At 56.5% G+C, this 25,006-nt stretch overlaps 1 protein-coding gene across 2 annotated transcripts in view; it reads right to left on the bottom strand.

Moving 5' to 3' along the window:
- Lhpp (phospholysine phosphohistidine inorganic pyrophosphate phosphatase) overlaps positions 1 to 25,006 on the bottom strand; it is a 63,494-nt gene that overhangs the window by 15,714 nt on the left and 22,774 nt on the right. For both annotated transcript variants that reach the window (XM_069988254.1, XM_069988253.1), the window contains exons 5-6: positions 24,805 to 24,897; positions 18,160 to 18,251 (exon numbers count right to left, since the gene is read on the bottom strand). In XM_069988254.1, coding sequence (XP_069844355.1) covers positions 18,160 to 18,251; positions 24,805 to 24,897 — 185 coding nt within the window. The remainder of the gene's footprint in view (positions 1 to 18,159; positions 18,252 to 24,804; positions 24,898 to 25,006) is intronic.

Below are 25,006 nucleotides of genomic sequence, written 5' to 3'. Positions count from 1 at the left end.
AGAAGTGGCGCTGTGGCTCAAAGTGGTAAAGCGCTAGCCTTGAGTGAAAAAGCTCAGGGGCAGCGCCCAGGCCCTGAGTTCAAGCCCCCACAACCCCTGTTACAGGTGTCCACGAGGGGTGTCCACTATAGACTTCCTGTTTTTCTCTTCATAAACGCTTCATACTTGGGGGGTGAGCAGATGCTGTAAGGCTACTCAAGTATTTCATTTCTGCAAATTAAATGTCCCAAGGGCTCTATGATGAAGCTGCAGGGTCTGAGATGGGTAGGACGGGCGGGTGGCGGGAAGGCAGGAGGCAACAGTCAGACAGGTGGCTGGGTTTAGCGCTCTATGCGGGAGAGGTCCCTGGAAACGGGAGAGGCTGCAGGCCCAGCCCAAGTCCAGGACACCCAACACACAGGCTGAGCCCCACAGGGAGACTGAGGGAGCGGAACACCCCGCTGGCTGTGAGGGGCCCCAGGTGAAGGGGAGAGTGGGGGGTCCTGTGCAGCTCAAGACCCCAGCCTGCCCCCACTCCAAGCTGTCCTGCTGGCCCCACACATCCCCAGGGCCATCCTGGGCGCCCAGGGAGGGCTACTGCCTTTCAGGGCCGACACCCTCAGGACGTTGGTGTCCCTGGGAACCTGGCGGCCCCTGTGCTGTAGCTTGAGCGCCCAGCACTTGTGCACACGGACCACCTGGAGGAGGTGAAGCCAGGCTGTGCAGGAAGGCCTGGGGACCCAAGCTCCCTGGCTGAGGATGGGCCCCGCACTTGGTCTGGGGGCACCTGCTGCAGGTGCTTCTGCTCCCCCAGCTCAGCGGAGCGGCCCCTCCGTGCTGCTGCTAGTGTGCTCCCCACGTGCCGAGGAGCCAGATGACAAGCACAACTTCCTGCTCTGTGCGTCTCAGCTGCCCGCCTGTCGCGCTTCACATGTATGCGTGCAGACAACGCATGCTGTGGGGAGCGGCCAGTGTTGGGCCTCCTGTCCCCCTAGGCTGGGAAGGGCGTGGCCACACACACGGTTCCCACCGACTGGGTGCCAGGGCCTAAGCCGGGCATGCTCACCGGGGGAGACACAGAGCAGCTCGGGGCTCCGGAGTCCCAGGCACCTGGAGGCTGTGAAGATGGCTCTGAACTTCCCAGGCACCTCAGGCCGGCCGGGTCTGAGGGAACCCGTCACAGTCCGGGGTGAGGCGTGGTGGAGGGGTGCTGTCAGCCTTTGCAACGGAGCCTCACTTCCCTCGTCTGCACAACAGCTGTGCTGGCCCAGGACCTGGAGCTCAAGATGCCAAGCGCTCACTCTGGGGACAGGGCTCAGGGATCAGCGGGGCAGGGGCAGCGGGGCCCCGGGGCCCTCTGTGGGAGGGTAATCGGCCTCCCTTGCTAAGCCAAAGGATGGGCCCAGCGGGAACGCACATGCCCGAAAGGCACAAGTCCCTTAGTTTAAGGCAGCACTGCTAAAAACCAAACGAGCAACACTGAAAAAACGTAAGGCGTAAGCTCCCCGCTCCCAGTGGTCCTGCAACCCTACCTCAGGAGACTTATGTTTCCACAAGTAATCAAAGAGGTAGATAAAAATACGTCATAGGGAAATTCAGGCAAAAGCTGGTGCGTTGTTAACAGAACATGTACCAATGCTGGTTCCCTGGTTGGGAGCAAGACACTACAGCACACAGACGCGAGCCGCAAGCTGACAACGCGGCAGCGGAATGCTCGCTGCCTCCTTAACTTTTCTGTCAATGTGACGTTACTCCAAAACAAAGGCTTCGCCGAGTGTGGTGGCACATGCCTGCGATTCCAGCAGTGAGGAAGCCGAGGAAGAAGGACCATGGGGCCAGGGTGAAAAATGAACAAATGCTTCAGACCCACTGGAGAAATACACAAAGCACAAAAGGCTGGTGCATGGTTTGAGAGGTATAGCACACGCCTAGCAAGCATGAGGCTTTAAGTTCAAAGCCCAGTACACACACACACACACACACACACACACACACACACACACACACACACACACGCATGCACGCACGCACGCATACAGTGGGCAAATACAGTCATAATGTTCAATGTACACAGGCGAAAAATGGAGGCAGGTAACTTGAGGGGCCAGATGGGGTTGGGAGAAGTGGAAGAGAACAATGGAGGAGTGGTATTGATCAAGACGCACTGCACTCATAAACTGAGTTGTTGAGTTGAAAACCTCTTTGTACCACTAAAGACAATAAAAAGATATTCACCATGCTGTCCACTGACAGATACAGATGTTACACTCCATAAACACTTAAACGTGGATAAGACTTGTTTGCAAGTTAGGACACTCATTCACTCAACACCGTGGCTCCCTGGTCTTGGGGGCCTCGCCCTGTGATTGAGCAGGTGCCAGCCAGCTGGCCGCTCCAGACCGCTTGCAAGGGCAGACAGGCCAGCCTGGTCCTTGCGATTCCCCCAGGAATCTCAAGCCGAGCCTCTCAGCATCGTGTGTGTGTGTGTGTGTGTGTGTGTGTGTGTGTGTGTGTGTGTGTGTGTATGTGTGTGTGTGTGTGTGTGTGTGTGTGTGTGTGTGTCACATGAGATGTGGGCATTCCCGGGCACGGGCACAGCCCCCCCCCCCAGTCCTGTTTGCCTTTTCCTTTGACTTGGAAGCAATGGCTCTCCCAGCTCTGCCCTCAGACCTTCCACCACCGAGGTGAACGCAGCCGGGACAGCAGGGCAGTAGGCCCTGTGGCCTGCGCTGCAGTTCCCAGGGGCAGACTGGCCTGCAGGCCATCCCTCCGGGGCGGACCTGCAACATGGCTGTGTTGAGGCCCCCGAGAAGGCTTCAGTCTTCCACGGGAGAGAAAACCACATTCTGCAAGCCTCTAGGCCGCTCGGCTATCTCCTGTGCAGAGCCCTGGGGAGAGGACAGGCGCACTTCAGGTGGAGCCCGCCCACAGGAGGGTGCTGACCCACCCATACACGTGTGAGGAGAGCGCAGATTTGAGGGCCATCAGGTCCGCTTGGAACAGGGCACCCTGCGCCCTCCCCCGTCCCGGCTGTTGGCCCTGCCCGGGACAGCTGCTCTCCTCCAGTGGACGCCCACTGGAGGCTGCCCGGGCTCTAGAGGGAGGGCTGAGCACAGACTCATGGCAGATGAACCCAGCCTGGGCTCCCGGGTCCCCGGCTCCTGCTGCCACTTCATTAATCTGCGCCTCGGAGCAGTGGAAAGGTCGCCAGCAGCAGGACTGTTGTGTACACAAATACTGAGCCAGGGGAGCGGTGTATGGTGACCGGCGGGAGGCCGGACACAGGGTGACCGCTCACAGGCTCTTGCCGCACTGGCTGCTTTCCATGGTGCCAGCTACCACCGGCTATGGCGGAACAGAACTGGGAAGAGATTGGCACAACCGATTCCTACAAACGGTGCCAGGCCAGCCCTGTACCACTCACCCACACGCAGCTTGGGGCAGGCAGGGCTGAGCTTGGGAGGGAAAGTGGGCAGAAGCTACAGCGAAGCACCCCACCCCACCACCTTCCAGCTCAGTGACCCCCAGGGGACAAGGGTGCTCCATGCGCCCAACGGTGCAAGACAGCCCTGCAGAGCACGGGTCAGCCAGCGATGATAACCAGGCTCCTAGCAGCAGAGGTAAGCCAAGAATCTGGAGGGTGAATAACGCCACAGGCAGCCTCCAGGGCCTGGCCCCTCAGGGTGAGAGGAGAAGGTGCAGCCAGGAAGCCAGGCCCGGCTGGGAACCATGGGGCCCAGCCACACCTGTCCCTGGCCTCTCCCAGAGAGACGCACGCACCGCAGGGCATGGCAACTGCCCACAACAAACACGGTGCAGCCGCCAAGCGGGCAGGACAAGCCTGGCCCCTCACCCAGGCCCTCTGAGGGCGGCAGGGGGCGCTCTCAGCCCCGTGCCTGGGTTTCTGCTGCTCCGGGATGAGGAAAGTGAGGGAAGTCCCTCTACTCCTTTGCTCCTGCAGTGCCACCCCTCCCCCTCCCCTGCTGAAATCTGATCCAGGGACTCAAGCTGGCAGCCACCTTCTCAGCTCTGACCCGGCCTCCTCAGCTGTCTCCCAATGACCTTGGGCAAGGCCAAAATGCCCTCCCTGTGCCCTCAGGGGTCTGGCTTCTTCCTGCCCAGACCTGGACGTGCCAACAAGCGATGCCGGAAAGGACCTTGAGATTCTTGGATGACAGCGGCCGTGCAACAGACTGGGTGGGGGCTGTTTTTCCTGCTTAGCCACGGAGCACTGGGCCTACTCATTTTTGTTTCTTTTCATTTTTGACATAGGGTCAAACTGTGAAGCCCAGGCTGTCCTGGAACTTGCTATGTAGCCCAGGGTGATCTTAAACTTGTGATCCTCTGTCTCAACCTTCTGAGTGTGGCGATTACAAGTGTGTGCTACTGTGCTACTGCGTCCTTCCCAACACTGTCCCTGAAGGACACGGGGCCAGGCAGAAAACTCCGGCTGGAGAGCTATTAGCTTTAAAAGGTGGAAGCTGGTCGGGCCTCGGGCTGGGGCCTGGGACCCACAGTTCAGTGAGGGTGGGAGCCCGCTGCTCTGGAGGGGTGGCCATCCTGGAGGCCCGCCCAGACGCCCAAGCACTGTCAGGGCTGCGTGAGCACCTGGGGCACAGAAGCGTTCAGGGTCTGGATGAGCTCAGCGAGCTCAAACACACCCACCTCAGAGGGGCCCACCCAGCTGTGAGACACCCCTCGGGATGCTCTCTGCTCCTCTTTGCTCTTCAGGTCCCTCTTCCTGCCAGCCTGGGGTATGGACCCCGTGCTCCGTGCAGTCACTAAGGCCTCTGTCTGAGGCAGGGTCCAGTCACACCTGTTTGTTCAGAAATTTCTGGCTGGAACACCAAGGGCCACTGGGCTCTCAAGACCTACAGTTCGTTTGTGCCGGTGCTGGGCCTTGAACTCAGGGCTTCGTGTTCTCTTCTGGCTTTTGTGGTCAAGGGTGACACCCCACTACTTTGAACCACACCTCCATGTCTGGCTTTTGGCTGGTTCATTGGAGATAAAAGTCTCATGAACTCTTCTGCCCCGGCTGACTGAATCAGGACCCTCAGATCTCAGCCTCCTAAATGGCTTGGCGTACAGCTGCCCAGGGAGTCTAGTCTTCACTGGTAACTTTTTCACTTCCAGCCTTCGGTCCCTGTCGGTCTCACCAACAGGCTGAGCGAGACCGCTGAGCTGTGAGTGCACATGCTTTCCCAAGCGCCTCTCGCAGAGTGCGGGCGGGCGCCGCGTGCCGAGGGCGGCGCGTTAGCAGCTGGGGGGAAAGCTGCCTCAGCTCTAGATTTGCTTGCTGAGACCCGGGCACCTGGACTGCGAGGGTAAAACAAAATGGCCAGGAGACCGTAAGTGGGTGCTGGGCCTGCCTGCCACCCCCGCAAGTCCTCTGGAAGGCTGCGCTTCTGTCTGGATGTAGCACACGCATGCGCGCGAGAGAGCCTGGCTCCAGAGGCACCTGGGCACGGAGGCTCCCGGGACCACGTGGTGGGCTGTGCGGGGCAAAGTGGGCCAGTGCCCTCCGCGAGTGGCTCAGGCATCAACGAGGGGCCCTTTTCAACAACGTAACTAAGGCAAAAAGGGCTGGTGGTGTGGCTCAAGTGATGGTACATCTGCTGGGTCACTGCAAGGCCTGGAGTTCAACCCCCCAAAATAACACCCCCCACATGATGAGGAAAGATCGAACAGGTGAAATGCAGCTACTCAGGGGAGCCCAGCAGCGCAGGACTGCGGTCCCCGGCAACGGTGACCCCAGCGAGGCCACTCTGACCTCTGTGGGACCCCTGCTCGTCCTGGGTGGGAGGGGGGGCAGTGGGCACGGCCCAGGTGCAGCCAAGCAGGCTGGGGGGAGCTCATTTGCTCCCACACTTGAGCAGGACTTTAGACTTCTCCCATTCAGGGCTTTTTCCTCTTTCTCCCAAACGTGCCTTTGTCACATTGATATCTGTAAGAACAGGACTCGGCTTCCCACAGCTGGCCCCTTCAGCTGGGTTCCACCTGGGGTGGGGTAACGGTAGGCATTGACTCCTCCCTGTGGAGGGACCCCCAGGGCCCCGGATGAGAATACAGGAGCTCAGTATCAGTGCTGAAGTTCCAGCCACAGGGATGGCCAGAGATCACAAGGGTTTTGTAAAGGTTAATGACGGTCGCCTTAATTAGCGCCAAACCCACTGGTCTATGGATTATATTAGGTTTATAAGTGTAATTACCCTACCAGGCATAAGGATTACAGACACAGCATATAAATTAGCAAAGGGCAATCCGGAGTGTTTAGGGTCGGGCGGGTGACATGCTGGCTCTTTAGAGCCACACCCTGCGGCTGAGCCCTGGGGGTCATGGGGAATTTGGAGGGAATAGGGAGGGGCGTGTACCTCTGTTAGTGTAGGCCAGCTGGTCATTCCCTGGTCCCTGGGTCCCCAACTATCATGGGCCTTCCACAGCCACATTCTGCCACCAGCAGCATTCCGTGTCACCCAGCCTCCTCCTCACCACATTGCAACTACACTTTACCTAAAAACCGATACCAAAAGTATCTTGGGCGAAGAGCCAGACGGAGGGGGATGGGCAGACCCTCCTCCATCAGCTCCTGCGGTGTGAGGCACGAAGACGACCCTGGGCACCCAAGCCCGCGTGCGCGCCTGCACACATCCACCCATACGTGCACACGCCCACACCCAGTCCCTGTCCCAGGGCCTCTGGGCCAGGTCAGTGGGGGGGGGGGGCAGGCTCCAATGATGAGCTCTAGTCTGAGAAGGGCCGGCCTGGGAACATCAGAACTGTCGGAGCCCAAGGTGGGCCCCCGGCAGGTCCCAGGTCAAAGGCAGATGCCTGAGTCTGGTGCTCCGCAGTACAGACCTCTGAGTCTCAGCCCCGCTGGTCTCCAGGAATGGAAACTCACGGTAGTCGCAGGGGTGCCTCTACCCAAGGCGGCCATCAGCCTGGCCTCCCAGCGGAGGTCTGGTGGCCAGGCTGTCAGCCTGCCGTCTGCGATGGCCCTGAGACGCCCATACCTCCAGGCCTGACACAGCCGCTCTACTTGCCACAGGCGCCTCTATCTGCCCCTTGCCTCATGGGGCAGGACCCCCAGCTGCCTGCCCTGCGCCCCCATCCACGCGTGCTGTCAGAGGAAGGGACAGGTGAGAATCACTGGCCTTGGCTCTGCACCTCCCACCCTGGACGTGGGTTAATGGAATCCATGCACCCACAGGTCAGGCGAGAAAGCGCCTTTCCCCGGAGGGCAGTGAGAATCGGGATGAATGGACGTGGGTGTGCGGTGTGCGTGGGGGACAGGTCTCCCCGGACGCCAGGGCACAGGGCAGAGTTCGGGGAAGGGAAGGGCACGGATACCAGATCTGGAAGGCTGGGGGCTTTCTGGGATGACTCAGGCCAGCACCTCTCATTTCTCCAACTCACCTAAATTCCCCCAGAAAGAGGCCCTGAATAGCCCCTGCTCCTGTCTCTGGTCCCGTGAGACCTGGGTAGAAATAAGTCAATCCTGCTAACTTTTCATTAGAGACCTTCACACAATCCCTTGAGACCCTACCTGAAGGAAGCGCGCCCTTCCTCTGCCACCTCCTGCCACCAGGGGGCGCCAAGGAGCCGAGCTGGTTAGCAGCTCTGGCTTCAACCCGAGCTGGGCCAGAACCACGGGAGGCTTTCCTACTCTACACCATGGGGTGGAGGAAAGCACGGACCCCGCCCCCCCCCCAGGACCTTAAGCCAATCGAGGCTCTGAGCTACAGAGGGTCTGTGACACTTGGTTCTCCAAGCCTGCCCGTGGGCTGGGTGGCAGTATCCCTGTCCAGGGATACTCACAATGGGCAAGATGAGCCCAGCAGGCTTTTGTTTTGTACTTTTCTTCAATGCTGGGAATCGAACCTAGGGCCTCACATATGCTAGACAAGCCCTCTGCCTCTGAGCTGCTTTCTACAAGATGGGCTACTCATAGGCAGGCCTTCTATCCTTGGCTAGCCTCTCTAATGAACAGATTGAGGCTGTGGGGGGTGGGGTGTCCCCATGGCCTGGGGGGTGGGGTGGGGGCCTTCTCTTTAGATGCCATCTCTTGGCAGGGGTGGAGGGCATCAGGAAGCTTCTGGATCATGGTGTGCACAGAAGGCTCTGGACCTGGCAGTGAGGCCAAGGAGACACCACTCAGCCTTCCAGGGGCTGATGTAGCCCCTCCCTGTTGTACAATTGGCTCCAGGCTGAGTCTGCACGCTGCCTGCTCTCTAAGCCCGATTCATGCTGCCACCTGGAGCCTCCAGCCCCGGGGCTACCACACAGGGCCCCAGCACACTCAGCATCTTACTGGGCACCCTGGATACCAGGGCACCTCAAGGCAATGGGGTCCCAGGACCTCACATGGAAGCCAGGAGGCCTGGAACTGGCAGGGAAACTGAGTCAGAATAACAGAGCAGGAGCTGCAAGCAGGAGCTGTAGAGTTACTTGGAGTCCAGGGCCTGTTAGGTTGTTACTGCCTAGAACCAATGCTCAAATTCTATACTTAAATCCCAGAGGCAACTATATTTACCTTAGGATTGTTGTATAAAAAGAGAAAAAAAATGCTCGCACATTTCCTGGCACATTGTGAGGAGCAGATTCTTCTAGAAAGATGGCTATGTTATTACTAGAGCCACCTGGTAGAGACAGCGCCACAGTCCCTGTGCCAGCCCCTGGCTGGGCACTGTCCCTCCCCTCAGCGGCCTATAGCCTGCCAAGAGCCATTGTTTAAACCCGCCCTCCCATCCACACCTCCCGGGCCTCGGTGGCGGCGGCTGGGATTTCTTTTAAATAGTTCAGGTTCTCAGAGGTCTTCTGACAACTGGGGGCCCATCTGGCTTCTTGCCTTTAAGGGTCTCTTCCAAGAGATATCCCCCATTCCCTCAAGCCCTGTAGCCCCTGGCCCTGTATGCCCCTGGGCATACAGCTCACGGACCCCCTCAAGGAGATTCTACTTTGGGATGCAGAGTAGGGGTGGTGTCCACCTGCTCACTGCAGGTATGGGGGGCTCTCCCGGGCCTGCAGGAGCCAGGACACAGGCCCAGCCCCGATCTGCCCCAGTGAGAGCCGTCTGGGTTGGCCTCTGAGGGACCGAGTTTATTTTAAACTATTTCACATGGAAACACTGAAGCTTCCTCTTCGCTGGAGGCTTCCAAGTTAAGTTAACCCCTTCTTCTCCCAGCTTCTGTCCTGCCAGAACTAAACAAGGACTGCCTTCTCCACACTGCCTAGATCCTGCCAGGCCTCCAGAAACTGTTTCCCTGGGAGCCACAAGGCCCCTGGGTGGAACATTCTGGAACAAGCCAAAAGACAGGCCCACGCTCATTTGACTGTGGTGTGGCTGGAGCTGGAGGGGGTGGGGGGAGGAGGCAGCAGTCCCCACCCCAGCCTGCTGGCCTGTCTCCCCCTCTGTAACCGGGCAGATCACTGCTTCCTGAATCTCCCCCTTCCTCCCATCCCCCACCCCACAGCCATCTTTCCAGGAACTGGGAAGAGACAAAAGAGCTGCTCTCGAGGAATTAGGGGCCCAGGTCCAGAAGTCTCACCATTGTCTTCTCAGTTCCCACGGGATGAGGCACCTGCGCACGGAGTATTTTCTCCCGAGTCAAGACCAGGAGAGATCTGAACTAGCAGACACCGGGATGGAGGTGATTGGTGCTCATTGTGGGCTCACTTCATCTGTAACCCACCCGGCCTTGAGAGCTCTGACCAGCCAGCTGCCCCTGTCCTGCCCAGTACGAGTCAGATATGGGAGACTAAAAACTAAGGGGAAAGTCAGATCCCAAAGTTAGACCCAGGCCGGTCCAGCACTGGGGATATGGCGATGTGGCTGTGAGTGCTTGTGGGCGCCCCCTGGAGTCTGACCTGTGTGCCCACCACAGTACTGGGGCAGCCAGCTGCTCCCTGGACCTGGTGCACAGCACCCTCTAGTGGGGCGAGCAGGAGGCAGCATGAGGGAAAGGAAAGTGGTCTAGAGATCCCACAAGAGGCAGCCAAGCCCAGCTGGAGATGCAGGCCAACGAGGGGAGAGGAGACCGCAGGGAACTGTGCAGAAGGGAGAGGGAAGGTTGATGAGTCCTGGAGGAGCCGACCCCGCTCGGCACTGCCCTCCACATCAGAGGTGTACTCTCAGATGGCCCGGCCAGGCTGGCTGGTGTGGGCTAGCCTTCTGCCAGGTGAGCCTGGACTCAGCCGCCTGGATCACCCCTGTGCAGCTGGAGGACACCGGGGGCACACTGCCAACCATCCCCCGCCCTTGGACGGGTGCCTGGGGCTGTCATCCACTTGTCCCACAGGGGCAGCTGGGGTCCTTCACCAAAATGAAGCCCCATCCTCACGTAGCCCCGGAGGGTGTAGCAGACACCCCTCCTTCCTCCCAAAGCCACAGAAATGAGTCCTCTGTCCCGAGAGTGGAGCCCCACCCTGAGCCCCTCAAGTGACCCCCACAGAGGAGGGGGCGAGCGGCTGGGCGGGACTCTCCCCTGCGGGGGGCCTGTGTCCAGTGAGGGGGGGGGCTCGGGCTGCAGCAGGGAGCTGCTGTTTGTCAAGTCACACAGCATGGGGTGCAGACACCCCAGGACCCAGGGACACCCAGAACACCTGGGTCTTCTCCCATCACCAGCAGACACCTGTGCTCCTCGGCTCACCGCTGGAGCCCTGCTCCTCGCCTCAGGAGCAGTGGACAGCCAGGACCAGAGGAGCAGGTGGGTGGCAGCGTGGGTAGACTCAGCCCTGTAGCTAGAGCGGCCCAATGCTTATGGCCCTGCCTGTCGGGGCTCGTCTGCTGTGTCTGCAAATGGGAGGTGACTTAAGGTCTCCTCTGGGACTTGGGAATCCATCTCCCCACCTTTCAGTGGCGATCAGGGCCAGGGCTAGCATGGGACCCGAGGGGCACCGCACACAGCGGCCAGCAGGTGTCAGCACAGAGGCTGACTCTGAGCCTTTACTTAGTTCCATGGGGGGGGGGGGGGGAGGAAGGGGTTTCCCCAGCAGGAGGCCCGCCAGCCTCTGGGGTGGGCTCCAGGGGTGGAGACTTGCACCTGTCCAGGCAGCCCGTTCTATTTGGGGCAACTCTGACACATCTCTGTGGGCACATTCTCATTCGAGGTGAAGCAAGGTCCTGTCTGGAACTTTACAGACAGGGAGCAAATGAACGGGCAGAAACTGACGGCTGGGGCTGGAGCTCTGTCTGCCTCTGGATGGTAAAACATGACACAGGCCCTTGCACACAACGTGCACCTGTGGGAAGAGGCAGAATCCAGGGAGGGTCCCAGTGGGCATGCGTCAAAAGCATGCTCCACTGCTGACTGACAGGGAGCCCTCAGCACCCCTGCTGCCTTCTACCTGCACGCCACCAGCCCATCCTTCTCCCTGCCACCACAGGGCTGGGCCACTGTTAAGTGCTCAGGAGATATATGTGATGGGGACAGTAGGGTCTGCTGTGGCTTGAACGACCCCTGCAAAACCCACGGTGAAACTTCTTGCCACAAGTTGACAGTATTGAGAGGTGGAACCCAAGCCTGGCATGGGTGGCTCACGCCTGTAATCCTAGCTACTCAGGAGGCTGAGATCTGAGGGTCACAATTTGAAGCCAGTTCAGGCAGGCAAATCTGTAAGACTCTCATTAACTCCAATTAACTTCTATAAGGCCAAAAGTGGAGCTATGGCTCGAGTGAAAAAGCTAAGGGACAGGGGCTGCGAAGGTGGCTCAGTGGTAGAGTGCTTGCCTTGCATGCATGAGGCCCTGGGTTCGATTCCTCATCACCACATAAACAGATAAGGCCAGAAATGGTGCTGTGGCTCAAGTGGTAGAGCGCTAGCCTTGAGCTGAAGAGCTGAGGGACAGCGCCCAGGTCTTGAGTTCAAGCCCCATGACTGATCCAAAAAAGAAAAAAAAAAGCTAAGGAACAGCACTCAGGTCCTGAGTTCAAGCCCTAGTGCGCGCGCGCATGCGCGTGCGCGTGCGCACACACACACACACACACACACACACACACACACACACACACACACACACACACACACACACACACTTGAGATTCTGCCCTCAAGGGTGTGGTGGTACGTCCCAGTGGCTCGGCCATTTGCCAACTGGGTGAACCTGGATGAGAATTCTACTATCTTTGGGCCTCAGTTTCCCTGTGTGGGTCCCTCTTTCACTCTCTTCCCCACAGGGGTGCGCCATGCACAGCCCCGCAGCTCCCAGGGCTTTAGAAACTTCCAGTCCCCACTCGAGTCTGTCCCATGCGGTGACACCCTTGTTCTCGGGGGTGCTGGAAAAGAGCAGCAGTAAGGACAGATTTGGGGGTGCACCCTGCCCCTGAGGCTCGCCCCAGCATCATGGGCCATGTTCCCAGCCGTGGCGCAGCAGCGGGGCTCAGGCCTGGGAGGGCTGGGGGAAGGGGAATCCCACAGAGCCTCAAAGCCAAGGTTCATGTTGGGGCAGAGAACATTCCAGGCAGGTGGCCAGCCCAGGCCCCGCAGCCCCTGGTGCGGCATCGCCTTTCTTCTTGGCAGGCGGCCCGGCCGGAGTGCCCCGCTGTGCCCAGCATTCCCGCCCTGCCGGCAGACACCACCACAATGCAGCCTTCCGAGCTGTCACCTGTTTCGGCCCCAGGAGACCCTCAGGTGGGGACATGGGGGTCAAACGAGCCACCCTGAGGCCTGCCAGGGTCGGAGACCCCAGAGCCAGGCCTTGTGTGAGTCCAGCTCTTAGGGAGCTGAGCTCGGGGTGCTGTGGGGGGGGGAAAAGGGGGGGCGAGGCCGGGAGTGAGGGGCTGCGTGGCCCACGAGCCCAGGCTCCCACGGCGAGGTGGGTCCTCCCCACGCTCCGTGAGATGCTCCCCGGGGGCATGCTCAGGGTGCCGCAGCCAGGCCGAGGAGGGGCCGAGGGCACAGGTGACAGCACTGCCCGGGCAGAGGTCTCCGAGGCTCCTCCCGCCCCTCGCTGGTGCAGGGCGGAGCGGGAGAAGAGCAGCGGGCCTACAGCGCACACTTGGATGTTAGTTGAGTGACTCATGGAATGTTCCAGCAAGGCTGATGGGATGGGAGGCTCAGCTGACCCTCCCCACGGCCCCATCTAACCTCTCCACAGCGCCTCACCTGGGCCCCCCAGCTCTCAGGGCTGGAAGGCCTGCACAGATCCTCCCTGGTGGGCCAAGCTCCAGGCCTCATGGTCTCATGCTGAAGCCACCTCCCCAGCTCTCTCTGGGACCCCTTGGCTAGCTAGACACCAACAACCTGCAGCCTCCCCCAGCGGCCCCAAAGGTGTCTCCGTGGGGGGCGAAGCCCCGCCCCACTGCTTGTCCAGACTTGAAAACCTTGCCCTCCTTGTCCTGGATCTTGGTTAGGGACCAAGTACAACCATGAGATCAGGTACCAGGAAGTGCCACTGTCGTAATTCCATAGTAATTCACCATACCAGCCAATCAGAGGGCAGGAATGCTCACCTCACCAACCAATAAGAAGGCAGAAACACTCAGCTGCTGAGGGGGCACTCACAGCTCCATTCTGAGGAGGCCGGGGTGGGCGGGCAGGGGGAGGCTCTGTCCTGGGCCCCACTAAACCTCCCGCACCCACAGGCCCCACTGACCACGGCACCTCTGTGCCCTGAGGCCATCCCAGCCTCCCAGGATCCTCGGAGCTCCTAACGAGGCCCAAGTCCAGGTAGCCTGGCCTTCCAGGTACAGACAAGGCCGAGACCTCCCCGGCAAGGCTGTTAGCTGGGAAGAGCAGGGTCCCCCTACAGAATGGCTAAGTGGTGACCGGGACATGAGCGACACAGGGACTGGTCCCACCATGGTAAGAGTGACCTCTCTGGTGTCCCACCATCAAGGTGAACCGTTGAACCTGCCACCCATGATCCAGCAATGCTACGGGCACGCCTGCCCCCAAGACCACAGCCCAGGAAGACCAGCCCGGCTGGGACCCTCCCAAATGTCCCCTGCAAGGGATGAGGAGAGGCACAACCAGGCCAGGAAGAACACCGGAAGGGCCGGGCACCAGTGGCCCACGCCTGTCTGCAATCAGGAGGCGGCAATATAGAGGACCGTGGCTCGAAGTCAGCCCAAGCAGAAAAGTCCATGAGACCCCATCTCCAAAATAACTGGCAAAAAGCTAGGCTGGAGGTGTGGTACAAGCGGTAGAATATCAGCCAGAACAAGCAGACCTGGGTTCAAACCCTCATATCAGAAAAAAGACAGAAAAGAACAAGAGCAGCAGCAGGAGGGTGAGCTGCTGCAGACGATGCTGGCCACGCAGATCGCGGCGCAGCCCAGCAGCGACCGGTCCCGAGGAGGAGCTCCGATCACACCAGGGGCTCACAGGGCTGGCCGCGGGCTGCCAGTGTCCTGCTTCCCAACTGGGGGCATCTGTCTCATTAGTCATTAAGCTATATGTTCAGACTTTACTGACATCATAATTTTAACGGCTAATCGTATGCTATACAATTCTGCCACAATAACGAGAACATGGCAGAAAGCAGACTAGTGCTGGGGGAAGGGAGAACTTCAGTATTGATGACGGCAGGGTTTCTTTTGGTGACAGTGTTACAAGATGGATTGTGATAAAGGCTATATTTCTAAACAAACACACATACACACACACACACACACACACACTCCACTGAATTCACACCTGTAATCCTAGCTACTCAAGAGGCTGAGATCTGAAGATCATGGTCTGATGCTGGTCTAGGCAGGAATAAGGATAAGACTTTATCTCCAATTAGCCACCAACAAAACCAGAAGTGGAGGTGTGGCTCAGGTGGTACAGTACCAATCTTGAACAGAAAGGCAAAGCCTGAGTTCAAGCCCCAGTACAAGCAATAGAAAAACAGGGACAGAGGCAGGGCCTGGCCATGCTGGCGACTGCTCCTACTCCACAGGGGGCGGGGAGCTCTCCCGCAGGGCCACGCACCCCTCCTTGTTCTTGCACAGCCCTGACATAAGGCTGGACTGGCAGATCTGCCTGTGACATACCTGACCATGGGGTCAGCGCTGCCAGTGGAGAAAAGCAGCGGCCAGGTGCCCACTGGGAGGCAGCCTCGCTCCGGCGCAGGCCCTCCAAACCTGACAGGGTGGGGGGTCACGGGGTCCCCACCAGCCAGTGTGGGGAAGCAGCTACCCGGCCTTCGGTACCATGGCTGACAGCATGCCCAGAGTACCCCGTGTGTCAGGAGCAGAGCAGGTGGGAAGAACACCAGGCCCTTACCTGGGCTATCAAACCACGGTATGCATTTCTCTCATCTGCATTTCTCTGTCCACAGCTCCAAGGCCACCTGTGGGCAGGGTGATGTATCATGACACCTGTCCCACCCATTGCTCTCCCCACTTGAAGAGGGGGTCTCCAATGTAGCCAGGCGCCCACTGGCTTGGCCAGCCACACATCACAGGGAGCTCTATACGGAACTTCCCCAAACCAACCCCGCCCCCGGCACCGCCAGGCTCGGCACACTGCCCCTCTGGCGGCCAGCCTGCGAGTGGCAGGCCCCTCTGTGCGTCGAGGGTGCCATCTGCAGGGAGACGGGGGAAGTGCAAGGGCAGCACTATACCAGCCACAGGGGCCAGCGGTTTTCAAATAGCTCCATTCACAGACAAGTACCATCAACAGGCAAATCAACATAAAACACTGATGTTTTCACCCAGCAGCCACTATAGTATGTCACTACTGAGCTAGGAAACAATCTTGTTCTTGCTCGGTCTGCCACTCATCCCTCCATCATGTTCCAGCTGTATTTCAAGCTCCGGGGCCACCTGCAGCTCGTGGCTCCTAGGTTCTGCCCAGTGCTCCCACCCTTCGACCCCCGGGCATGGCTCTGTCCTGATCTTTCCGTCCCTCTGTCTGCAGGTTGATGAAGGAGGTAGATCTCTACCTATACATGAAAAAAATCAAGAGGGGCCAGGCTCCACCCTCTCAAACCAAGGCGAGGTGACAGTTCCTAGGAGCCAGACAGGCAGCCCTGGTCATCAGCTGAGGGCTGGTTGAGTGCCAGGCACGTACAGCATGCCATTGGTCATGCCATAAAAGTGTGCAAGAAAAAGGAACACACACACACACACACACACACACACACACACACACACACACACACACACACACACACACACACACACACACACACACACACACACACACACACACACACACACACACACACACACACACACCCCAAGCGGGTTTATGTATACCTGGAAGGATCTGGCAAACTGTGGATGGCTATCTCTCCAGGGGTAAACCACCTGTGGATATTTAAACCTTCTTTGATTCACTAGTGTGTGCGGTGCTGGGGCTCGAGCCCAGGCGCTGTGCGCGGCAGGCTGGTGCTCTGCCACTAGGCTGTGCCCTTGCTCCGTGTACACTTTTAAATGGCAGGCAGGTACCTGGAACTTGGTGGTGGGGAGTGCGCACAGCGCCCCCTGCGCCCCCTCCTCCTTTGTGGGCCTCCCTCCAGTGAAGGGACCATCTGCAGGGCCTGGGCAGCCCCTGGCTCCAGCCTGCAATGAGGCAGATGCACTCTGCACAGGGCTGTCTGGCTTGGTTGGGCCAGAAAGACCCCAACTGAGGGCAGAGTTAATAAAGAAAGACAGCGTGGTTTCTCCCAACAATCCCGAAGCCGCCTGTGTCCCAAGTGGTATTCCTCAGCTTCACCTTAAAAAAAAACTTTTTTTTTTTTTGTTGGCCATGGGGCTTGAACTCTGGGCCTGGGTGCTGTCCCTCAGCTCTTCAGCTCAAGGCGAGTGCTCTACCGCTTGAGCCACAGCACCACTTCTGGTTTTCTGAGTGGTCTATTGGAGACAGGCCAGACACAAAAGCTGCCGGTGTTGGAGGCCCGGCCTCCAGAAGAGCACGGGAGGCATCACCTCCACCTCCTGCACAACACCCGTGCGGGGTTTCTATCTGAGCGGCAGGCGGACCCCGCCACGCCCGGCTGGGCCGGGAGGCTGGGCATGGGGTAGCCTCTCTCCCTCATGCCCTTGGCCACACCTGAGCACTGGAACCCGGGACTCCTTGAGGGAAGAGAGAAGGTGTGTGTTCCAGGTGTGTGATCCTCCCCTGGGAGGATCGGGGAAGGAGCTGGGCGGAGACTTCCAGAAGCACAGCTTTCCTCACCGCCTTGCGTTCACACGCGCTCCTCACCCAGGAGACACCTCACAGCTGGCGCGTGGGGTCCCCGTGTCTTACCCACATCTCTCCAGCATCGCCAGCACTGTCCTTTCCCTGAATGGCCACACGTGTGGCCACACTCTGGTGTCTACGGCACTGTCAAGGACAGTGACCCAGACCTGGTCACCACTGGGCATCTCCACGTGCTCCCGGTGCCAGCGCCCAGCTGCCGGCGGCCAGCTCAGACCCAGGAGGACCCAGCACGAGAAAGCATGCTTTTCCTGAGAGCCCATCACAGAACGGGGCTGACAGTCACCTGCCATTTCTCCGCTCCTCACAGACGAGAGGCGAAAGGACAAAGAGTGAGGAGCTGAGGCCACCCACTACACCTCTGCCTCAGCGAAGCCTCCGACACCACTGAGGGAGGGGACAGACGCAGCCCACCTGCATGGTGGTGGGGGGCGCAGGGGCACCTGGAACAGAGCCTTTATTTCTGCACCTCATACCTACCAGGATCTGTTTCCACAGCCAGAGCCTGCTCAGAAGGTTCCCTGGGCAAGCTAGCAGCCGGTGGCTCACGCCTGTAATCCCAGCTACTCAGAAGGCTCGGATCTGAGGATGAGGCTCAAAACCAGCCAGGCAGACAAATCTGAGAGTCTTTATCTCCAGTTAAATAGTGAGTTTTTGTTTTGTTTTGTTTTGTTTCCAGTCTAGGCTTGAACTCAGGCCCTGGGCACTGACCCTGAACTTTCTGCTCAAGGCTAGCACTCTACCACTTGAGCCACAGCAGCACTTCCAGCTCTTTCTGGGTATGTGGTACTCAGGAATCAAACCTAGGGCTTCACACATGCTAGGCCAGCACTGTACCATGAAGCCACATTCCCAGCCCCAAAAAAAGTGTTTTTGTTTTTTTTTTAAAGCCAGAAGTGGAAGTGTGGCTCAAGTGACCATCCATACAATGCCCATCCATGAGGAAAGAAAAGCCCGCTAAAGCCCTCTTTGTTTGCAGAGCAAAATGAGATGGTTGAGCCCAGGAAGCTAGAGGAGAGGAAGGTGAGGGGACGGTGAGGCGCTCACCTGAATTTCCCCGTTCGCACCTGCAGAGCTCTCATCCCACACCGCTGCGCACCGCCGACGTCGCCCACAATATCGTCCCCGATCATGATGGCCTGTCACGGGAGTGAAATACACCCCGATGTGATGTCAGGAGAATTTTATTCCTGTGCTCCTTCATCTTTTTTGACATAATAAACTGCTTGATTTGATGTTTAAAACCACCATTGTACAAATTAAACAAGATAATATTGTCACCGTATCGATTAAAAGTCAACGCACCTTGAATATATCTCCTGCTGCCCCCACGGGCCGTGGCTCTGAACGGTATATATTTGTGCAATTTGAAATCAATCAGCAGGTGCCAAAGTGATTTGGTGCCCCAAGGATGTGCGGGGCTGCTGACGCTCAGCCTCTGCGCGGTACCAACTGTGTTCTCCCTGGACCCTAAGATCTGAGAACAGGCAGCCAGCCCTCAGCTCCCTGGGAACTAAGTAAATCCCTGGCGAATCTTTCTAGCCTATGGCTTGGATGCTTTCAACAGTAAAAGTACTGCCGATTGCCAGGTGCTGGTGGCTCATACCTGTCATCCTAGCTACTCAGAAGGCTGAGATCTGAGGATCGCAGTTCAAAGCCAGCCCAGGCAGAAAGTCTGTGAGACTTTTATCTCCAATCAATGACCAAAGAGTCAGAAGTGGAGCTATGCCTAGAAGTGGTAGGGCCCTAGCCCTGCACAAAAGCCCAGGCCCCAAGTTCAATCCCCATGACTGATAAAAATTAAAAACAAAAAACACTGCATACAGACTATCAAATACAAAATATAACAACAAAAATGGTGCATGCGCGCATGAGCACGTGTGCGCGCGGGCACACACACACACACACACACACACACACACACACACACAGAGGAAACTTCATATGCAGCCTCTGGGACAGACTTTTCCATTGAAACAAGCCTCAACCCCAGTGTTGCTGTATTTAGAGGCAGAGCCTCTAGCTCACGCCTGTAATCCAAGCTACTAAGGAGGCTGAAAGCTGAGGATCATGCAGAAAAATCAGCGAGACTCTTACCTCCAATTAATCAGCAAAAAGCTGCAAGTTGAGCTGTGGTTCAGGTAGTAGAGAGCCAGCCTTGAGCAAAAGCTAAGTGCCAAGTGAGAGTTTGCGACCCTGTGTTCAAGCCCCAGCACTGGCATTAAAAAAGGCCCCAGGAGGCCACAGAGCCTCCAGAGCCTTGGAAGGGAAGGGACACCACGGCTGCCCCACGGGCACCGAGGCAAGGCCACGTGAGGACACAGCAGGAGGGCGGGACATGGTGTGGGTGTGTCCCCGGAGGGCTGGCCTTGAACTGCAATCCTCCTCCTTAGGCCTCCTACCTAGCTGAGATCACAGCATAAGCTCTAGTGTCTGGCCATATACATATATATATATACACACATACATAATACACACACACTTGTTTTTTCTTTTAGCAGTCCTGGGCTTGATTCAGGGCTTGGGTGCTGACTCTGAGCTTCTTTTTGCTCAAGGCTAGTGCTCAAACCACTTGAGCCATAGCTTCATTTCTGGCTTTTTTTTTTTTTTTTTTTTTTAGCAGTTTAGTAGAAATAAGTCTCACAGACTCTCCTGCCCAGGCTGGCTTCAAACTGAAGTCCTCAGATCTCAGACTCCTGAGCAGCTAAAATTACAGGCATGAGCTACCAGCACCTGACAAATACATTTATTTTTATTTTTATTTTTTTTGTTGTTTTTTGGTCTGGTTGTGGGGCCTGAACTCTGGGCCTGGGCGCTGTCCCTCAGCTCTTCAGCTCAAGGCTAGCACTCTACCATTTGAGCCACAGCGCCACTTCTGGCTTTTTTCTTATGTGGTGCTGAGGAATCGAACCCAGGGCCTCAGGCATGCAAGGCAAACTCTACCACTGAGCCACCTTCCCAGCCCTACATTTATTTTTAAAGAAAAAGAAAAAACTAACAAAAAACCCCAAGTTCTCTCATTCCCACACAGGAGAATCAGAGTAAACCCTCTGAAACATTTCTAGAAGGTTTTGCCAATGGAAGGACTGCTCGGACGGAGATGAACCGTGTGAGCCAGGAATGGCCCTGGGAGGAAGGAGGCCCGGGCTAGGCCGGGTCTCCTGATACTTGAGGTCCCCTGACTCCACCAGGATGCCCTGGGGTCCGGTGCTAGGCAGGGTCAGCGGTGAACAAACTAACACACAAGCACATCGAGAGCGGATCCGATGGCGCCGAGCCTTCAGAGTGAGGGAGCCGGGCTGTGCGCAGCCCCGTGGGCTCGGGCCCTGCCTGTGCCTGTGCCTGGCCGGGGGAGGGGGGGAGGGCTGTGGGAGGCAGGACGGATGGACAGAGCTCAAGTTTCACATCAGCCAGGACAGCCAGGCTGGAATCCCAGCTCTGCTGTGTGCCGGCTATGTGACTGTGGGCAAGCTCCACTTCAATCTGCAAAATGGGTGTCACTGGTGTGGCGGCCAAACAGAACTGTGTGAGCTTACACATCTGGCCGGGGCCTGGAGAGCTAAGCATTCTCAAAGAAAGGAAAATTAATTAACATATTTATTTTATTTATTTTTGTGGGATGTGGGGCTTGAACTCAGGGCCTAGCGCTGTGCCTGAGCTCTTTTGCTCCAGGCTAGCTGTCTATCACTTGGAGCCACAGCACCACTCCTGGTTTTTTTGGTGGTTAATTGAAGATAAGAGTGGCATCGGCCTTTCTGCCCAGGCTGGCTTCAAACTACACGATCCTCAGATCTCAGCCTCCTGAGTAGCTAGGATTACAGGTGTGAGCCACCAGTGCCTGGCAATAGATGGCTTTTGTTGTTGTTGTTTTGTCAGTCATGGGGCTTGAACTCAGGACCTGGGCACTATCCCTGAGCTCTTCTTGCTATAAAGCACTGAGTACCTCTTACCTCCAACTCCCCTCCAGTTTTCTCTGCCTTTCCCTCCACCTCCTTCTTAGAGGGTCTGATGGACACTCTAGGTGGAACCCATGTCTTCATGTGGTCACATTACATAGAATTATGTAGTAAGGAGCCACAGTATGGTCTTTTTTTTTTTTTTTTTTTTGGTCATGGGGCTTGAACTCTGGGCCTGAGCATTGTCCCTCAGCTCTTCAGCTCAAGGCTAGCACTCTACCACTTGAGCCACAGCGCCACTTCCGGTTTTGTGGTGGTTTCTTGGAGATAAGAGTTTCATGGACTTTCCTGCCCGGGCTGGCTTTGAACCATAATCCTCAGATCTCAGCCTCCTGAGTGGCTAGGATTACAGGCGTGAGCCACTGGCACCCAGCCACACTATGTTCTTTGAACAGACTTTTACCATGTAAAAAAGAAGTCAATTTGAAAAAAAAAAAAACACTTGGGCCAGGCACCAGTAGTTGGTGCCTGTAACCTAGCTACTCAGGAGGCTGAGCGCTGAGGGCTGTGGACAGAAAAGTCCATGAGACTCTTATTTAAATCTCCAATTAACCAGCAAAACGTTAGAAGGAGAAGTATGATTCAAGTGGTAGAGACGGCTGTGAGCAAATAAGCTAAGGGCAGCATCCAGGCTGAGCTCAAGACGGCAAGGACCCAGCTGTGGTGAAAGCTGGAATATTTCTGACAGTGAAGTGTTGGGGAGCACTGAGAACGAACAAGGGGGTTCATGTGTGTGCTGAACTTCACACAGCTGATCCCCAACACGGGCCAGCACGGGGCGTCCTGCAGCTGGACGGGCCCCGGCCACCTGGCATCACAGCGGGCCAGGCCTCAGGCACCAGGCCAGATGACCCTCACTGGACTCTGCCTCACTCTCCTAGAGGAGCTGCTGAGACTATCAATAGCCACAGCATCCACCTCAGAGCCCAGTGGCTCCTGGCCCCTCAGGCTTCTGGGTCCTGGGACACGGATGGCCCTCCACCCGCTCCCTGGAAGGAGAGCTGCCATTGAGGATTTGGGCTCCGTGCGCTGAAGCAATGCCTGCGTCTGGGCAGAGCCCCGGGCACCTATGAGGGAGGCAGCGAGCAGAGGCCAGAGCTGCCCTGGGCAGCGGTGCTTGTCCGCGCCAGCTTGTGGTCTCCGCGTACTGAACCTGGGGACCCTGGGGAGTTGGCAGATTTACTATCGGTGAAGGGCAATAATCACGCCAGGAGGAGCAATTATCGCCAAATCATTTAGGATTTAAAAATCACTGGCAAGAAGATGGAGGTCAGGAGGTGCGCTGTCATGGGAAATAAAACACTCCACCTGTCAGGCCCGGTTTCACTTCCTTTCTGAAGGGGGGAGTCACAGAGCCAAGAGGTTGGACATGCACAGAGCCTGGATATCCAGATAGCCGCGGGACGCCACCATGGGCCCCTGGTTCTAAGGCAGATCCACTGCTCCCCTTAGATGCAGCCTGCATGCTGCGTCTCTCTGCTCCCAGCTTGGTACAGGACACAGCCCAATGGTGCAATGCCTTGGCAGGCAAACATTTCAGAGCCTGGCAGCCCAGGACTCTGCTGGCAGTGTGCAGGGCTGGGTAGGGATGGAGGCCCAGCTCAGCCTCTGACCTGCAGCCCCGAGGAGTACAATCCCACGTGGCATCAGACCACGAGCTCCCCGAGAAACTCAGAAGTGGTTCAACATTTCCTCCATGGTCAGGTACATTCCGTCACAAGGAACGGTGGTGACACAGCCAAATGCAAGGAACATTATTTTCCAAGCAACAAAAACCAACAGCGTGAGTTAGGATGAGGGGCCACAAGTCCCCTCACAAACTACTAGGCAGGAAGGCAAACTGACGAACGGTCTGAAGTTGAATGTACAACATGACCATGCCAACAGGGTGCGTGGCAAAGCAGACAGGTACAGGAGGGTAGCACGCAAAGGTGTTGGATATACAAGCAGGAGTTTGGAAACCACCTAGCATCCGACAGTAGGGCATGGTAAAGAACATAATGAGCATCCATCTGGTGGACTACGATGCAGTCACAAAAATTACTCAGAAAAAGCACCAAGAAAGTTATTCACAACAGAATAATGAAGGGAAAAATCAAGGGTACAGTCATTCATGTTTACAATCCCAGTTATTCAGAAGCAGAGATCAGAAGGATCACAATTTGAGGTCAGATCAGGCAAGAGAGTTCATGAGACTCTTTATTTTCAATTAACCACCAAAAAGCCAGAAGTAGAGCTGTGGCTTAAGAGGTAGAGCACCAGCTTTGAGTGAAAAACTAAGGGACAGCGCTCAGGATCTGAGTCAAGCCCTATGCTGGAACACACATTTAAAAAAAATGTTTGGGGCTGGGAAGGTGGCTCAGTGGTAGAGCGCTTGCCTTGCATGTATGAGGCCCTGGGTTCGATTCCTCAGCACCACATAAGCAAAAAGAAAAAAAGCCGGAAGTGGCACTGTGGCTCAAGTGGTAGAGCGCTAGCCTTGAGCTGAAGAGCTGAGGGACAGCACCCAGGCCCAGAGTTCAGGCCCCATGACCGGACCAAAAAAATAAATAAAAAAATAAAATAAAATAAAAAAATGTTTTCAAGAGCATGTTATACTATGAAAGGAGACAAGAAGACCTGAGATTTACTTTAAATTATGACAGGAACTAGGCATGGTAGCATATGTCTGTAATCCTAGTGCTTCAGAGTCCAAGGAAGGAAAACTTTTGAGACTAAAATAAAAAACAAAACAAAACACCAACAACAAAAAAGGTGCCCTGTTTTCTTTGCAGCACTGGATTTGAACCCAGGGCCTCAGGCCATGTTAGATAGGAGCTCTACCATTCAGCCACATTCTAGCACTTTTTGCACTGCTTGCCTTTGAGATAAAGAGTCTTGCATCCTGCCTGGGCACACATTTGGGACTGTGGTCCTCTATTTTCCACTTCTCACTATAGCTGGGACGCAAGTGTGCGCCTCCAAGCCCAGCATCTTCAATTGAGTCTTATGGACTTTTCTTCCTGAGTCGGCCTGGAACTATGATCCTCTCTATCTCAGCCTCTTCACATAGCTACTCTGGGTACGAAGCGGGTACTGTAAACTTTTTACCTGGGCTGGCCTCAAACTGTAATCTTCCCAATACTAGTCTCCCAAGTAGCTAGGATTATAGGCATGAGGCAATGGTGTCTGACTAAAAAAAATTTAAGAGAAAGTAAACAGTTTATATGTGAAAAAATCTAGTCAGCACAAAACAGACACCTGCACACCCATATTTACTGTAGCAGTACTCATGATGGGCAAGCTAGGAAATCAGCAGCTGAATGGACAAAGTAAATGCAGGGTCTACACACAATGGAGTATTAGTCAGCCATAAAGAAGACTAATATGATGTCACTTTCAGGAAATGAATGGAACTGGAGAACATTATGTTACGTGAAATAAGCCAGATTCATGTTTTCCCTCATATGTAGCATCTAGATTTTAATAAAAAGACAGAAGAGGAAAAAAAAGACTGTTTGAGAAGAGGAGGCGGGCTGGGAGAGGGTGACGGAGGCAGGTGAGTGACTAGACCTGGTGTTCATGTGTGAAAACAGCATGGTGAGCCTGGGCACGTTGTACAACTAATCCAGGCTAAGAAGAAAAGAAAGGGAAGCGTGCGGGCAGCGTGTGGCTGGCGACACTGGCAGCTTACCGCCTCACCTCGCACTTGCGCGTAGTTGACATCCGTGCAAGAGAAGAAGTTGGGTCTTCTTACCTGGTGGGCTTCCACGCCCATTGCCTGCAGGGCGGAGTTGAAGAACTCAGGGGACGGCTTCCCTACCACCTCGGCCTCCACACCACAGGCATACTGGAGACAGGACAGCACAGGTGTGAGGCTGAGGACACGCGTGTGTCCCAGTGTGTCCCCCAGGGCCAAGGGAGCATGTGAACACAGCTCACCCGCAAGGGCACCCCCA

Source organism: Dipodomys merriami, unplaced genomic scaffold (genome assembly GCF_024711535.1).
Source record: "Dipodomys merriami isolate MVZ:Mamm:240054 unplaced genomic scaffold, mDipMer1.0.p SCAF_35, whole genome shotgun sequence".
Classification (NCBI taxonomy): domain Eukaryota; kingdom Metazoa; phylum Chordata; class Mammalia; order Rodentia; family Heteromyidae; genus Dipodomys; species Dipodomys merriami.
The sequence above is the reverse complement of the archived record's forward strand: the minus strand, read 5'-3'. Positions and strand labels throughout refer to the sequence as shown.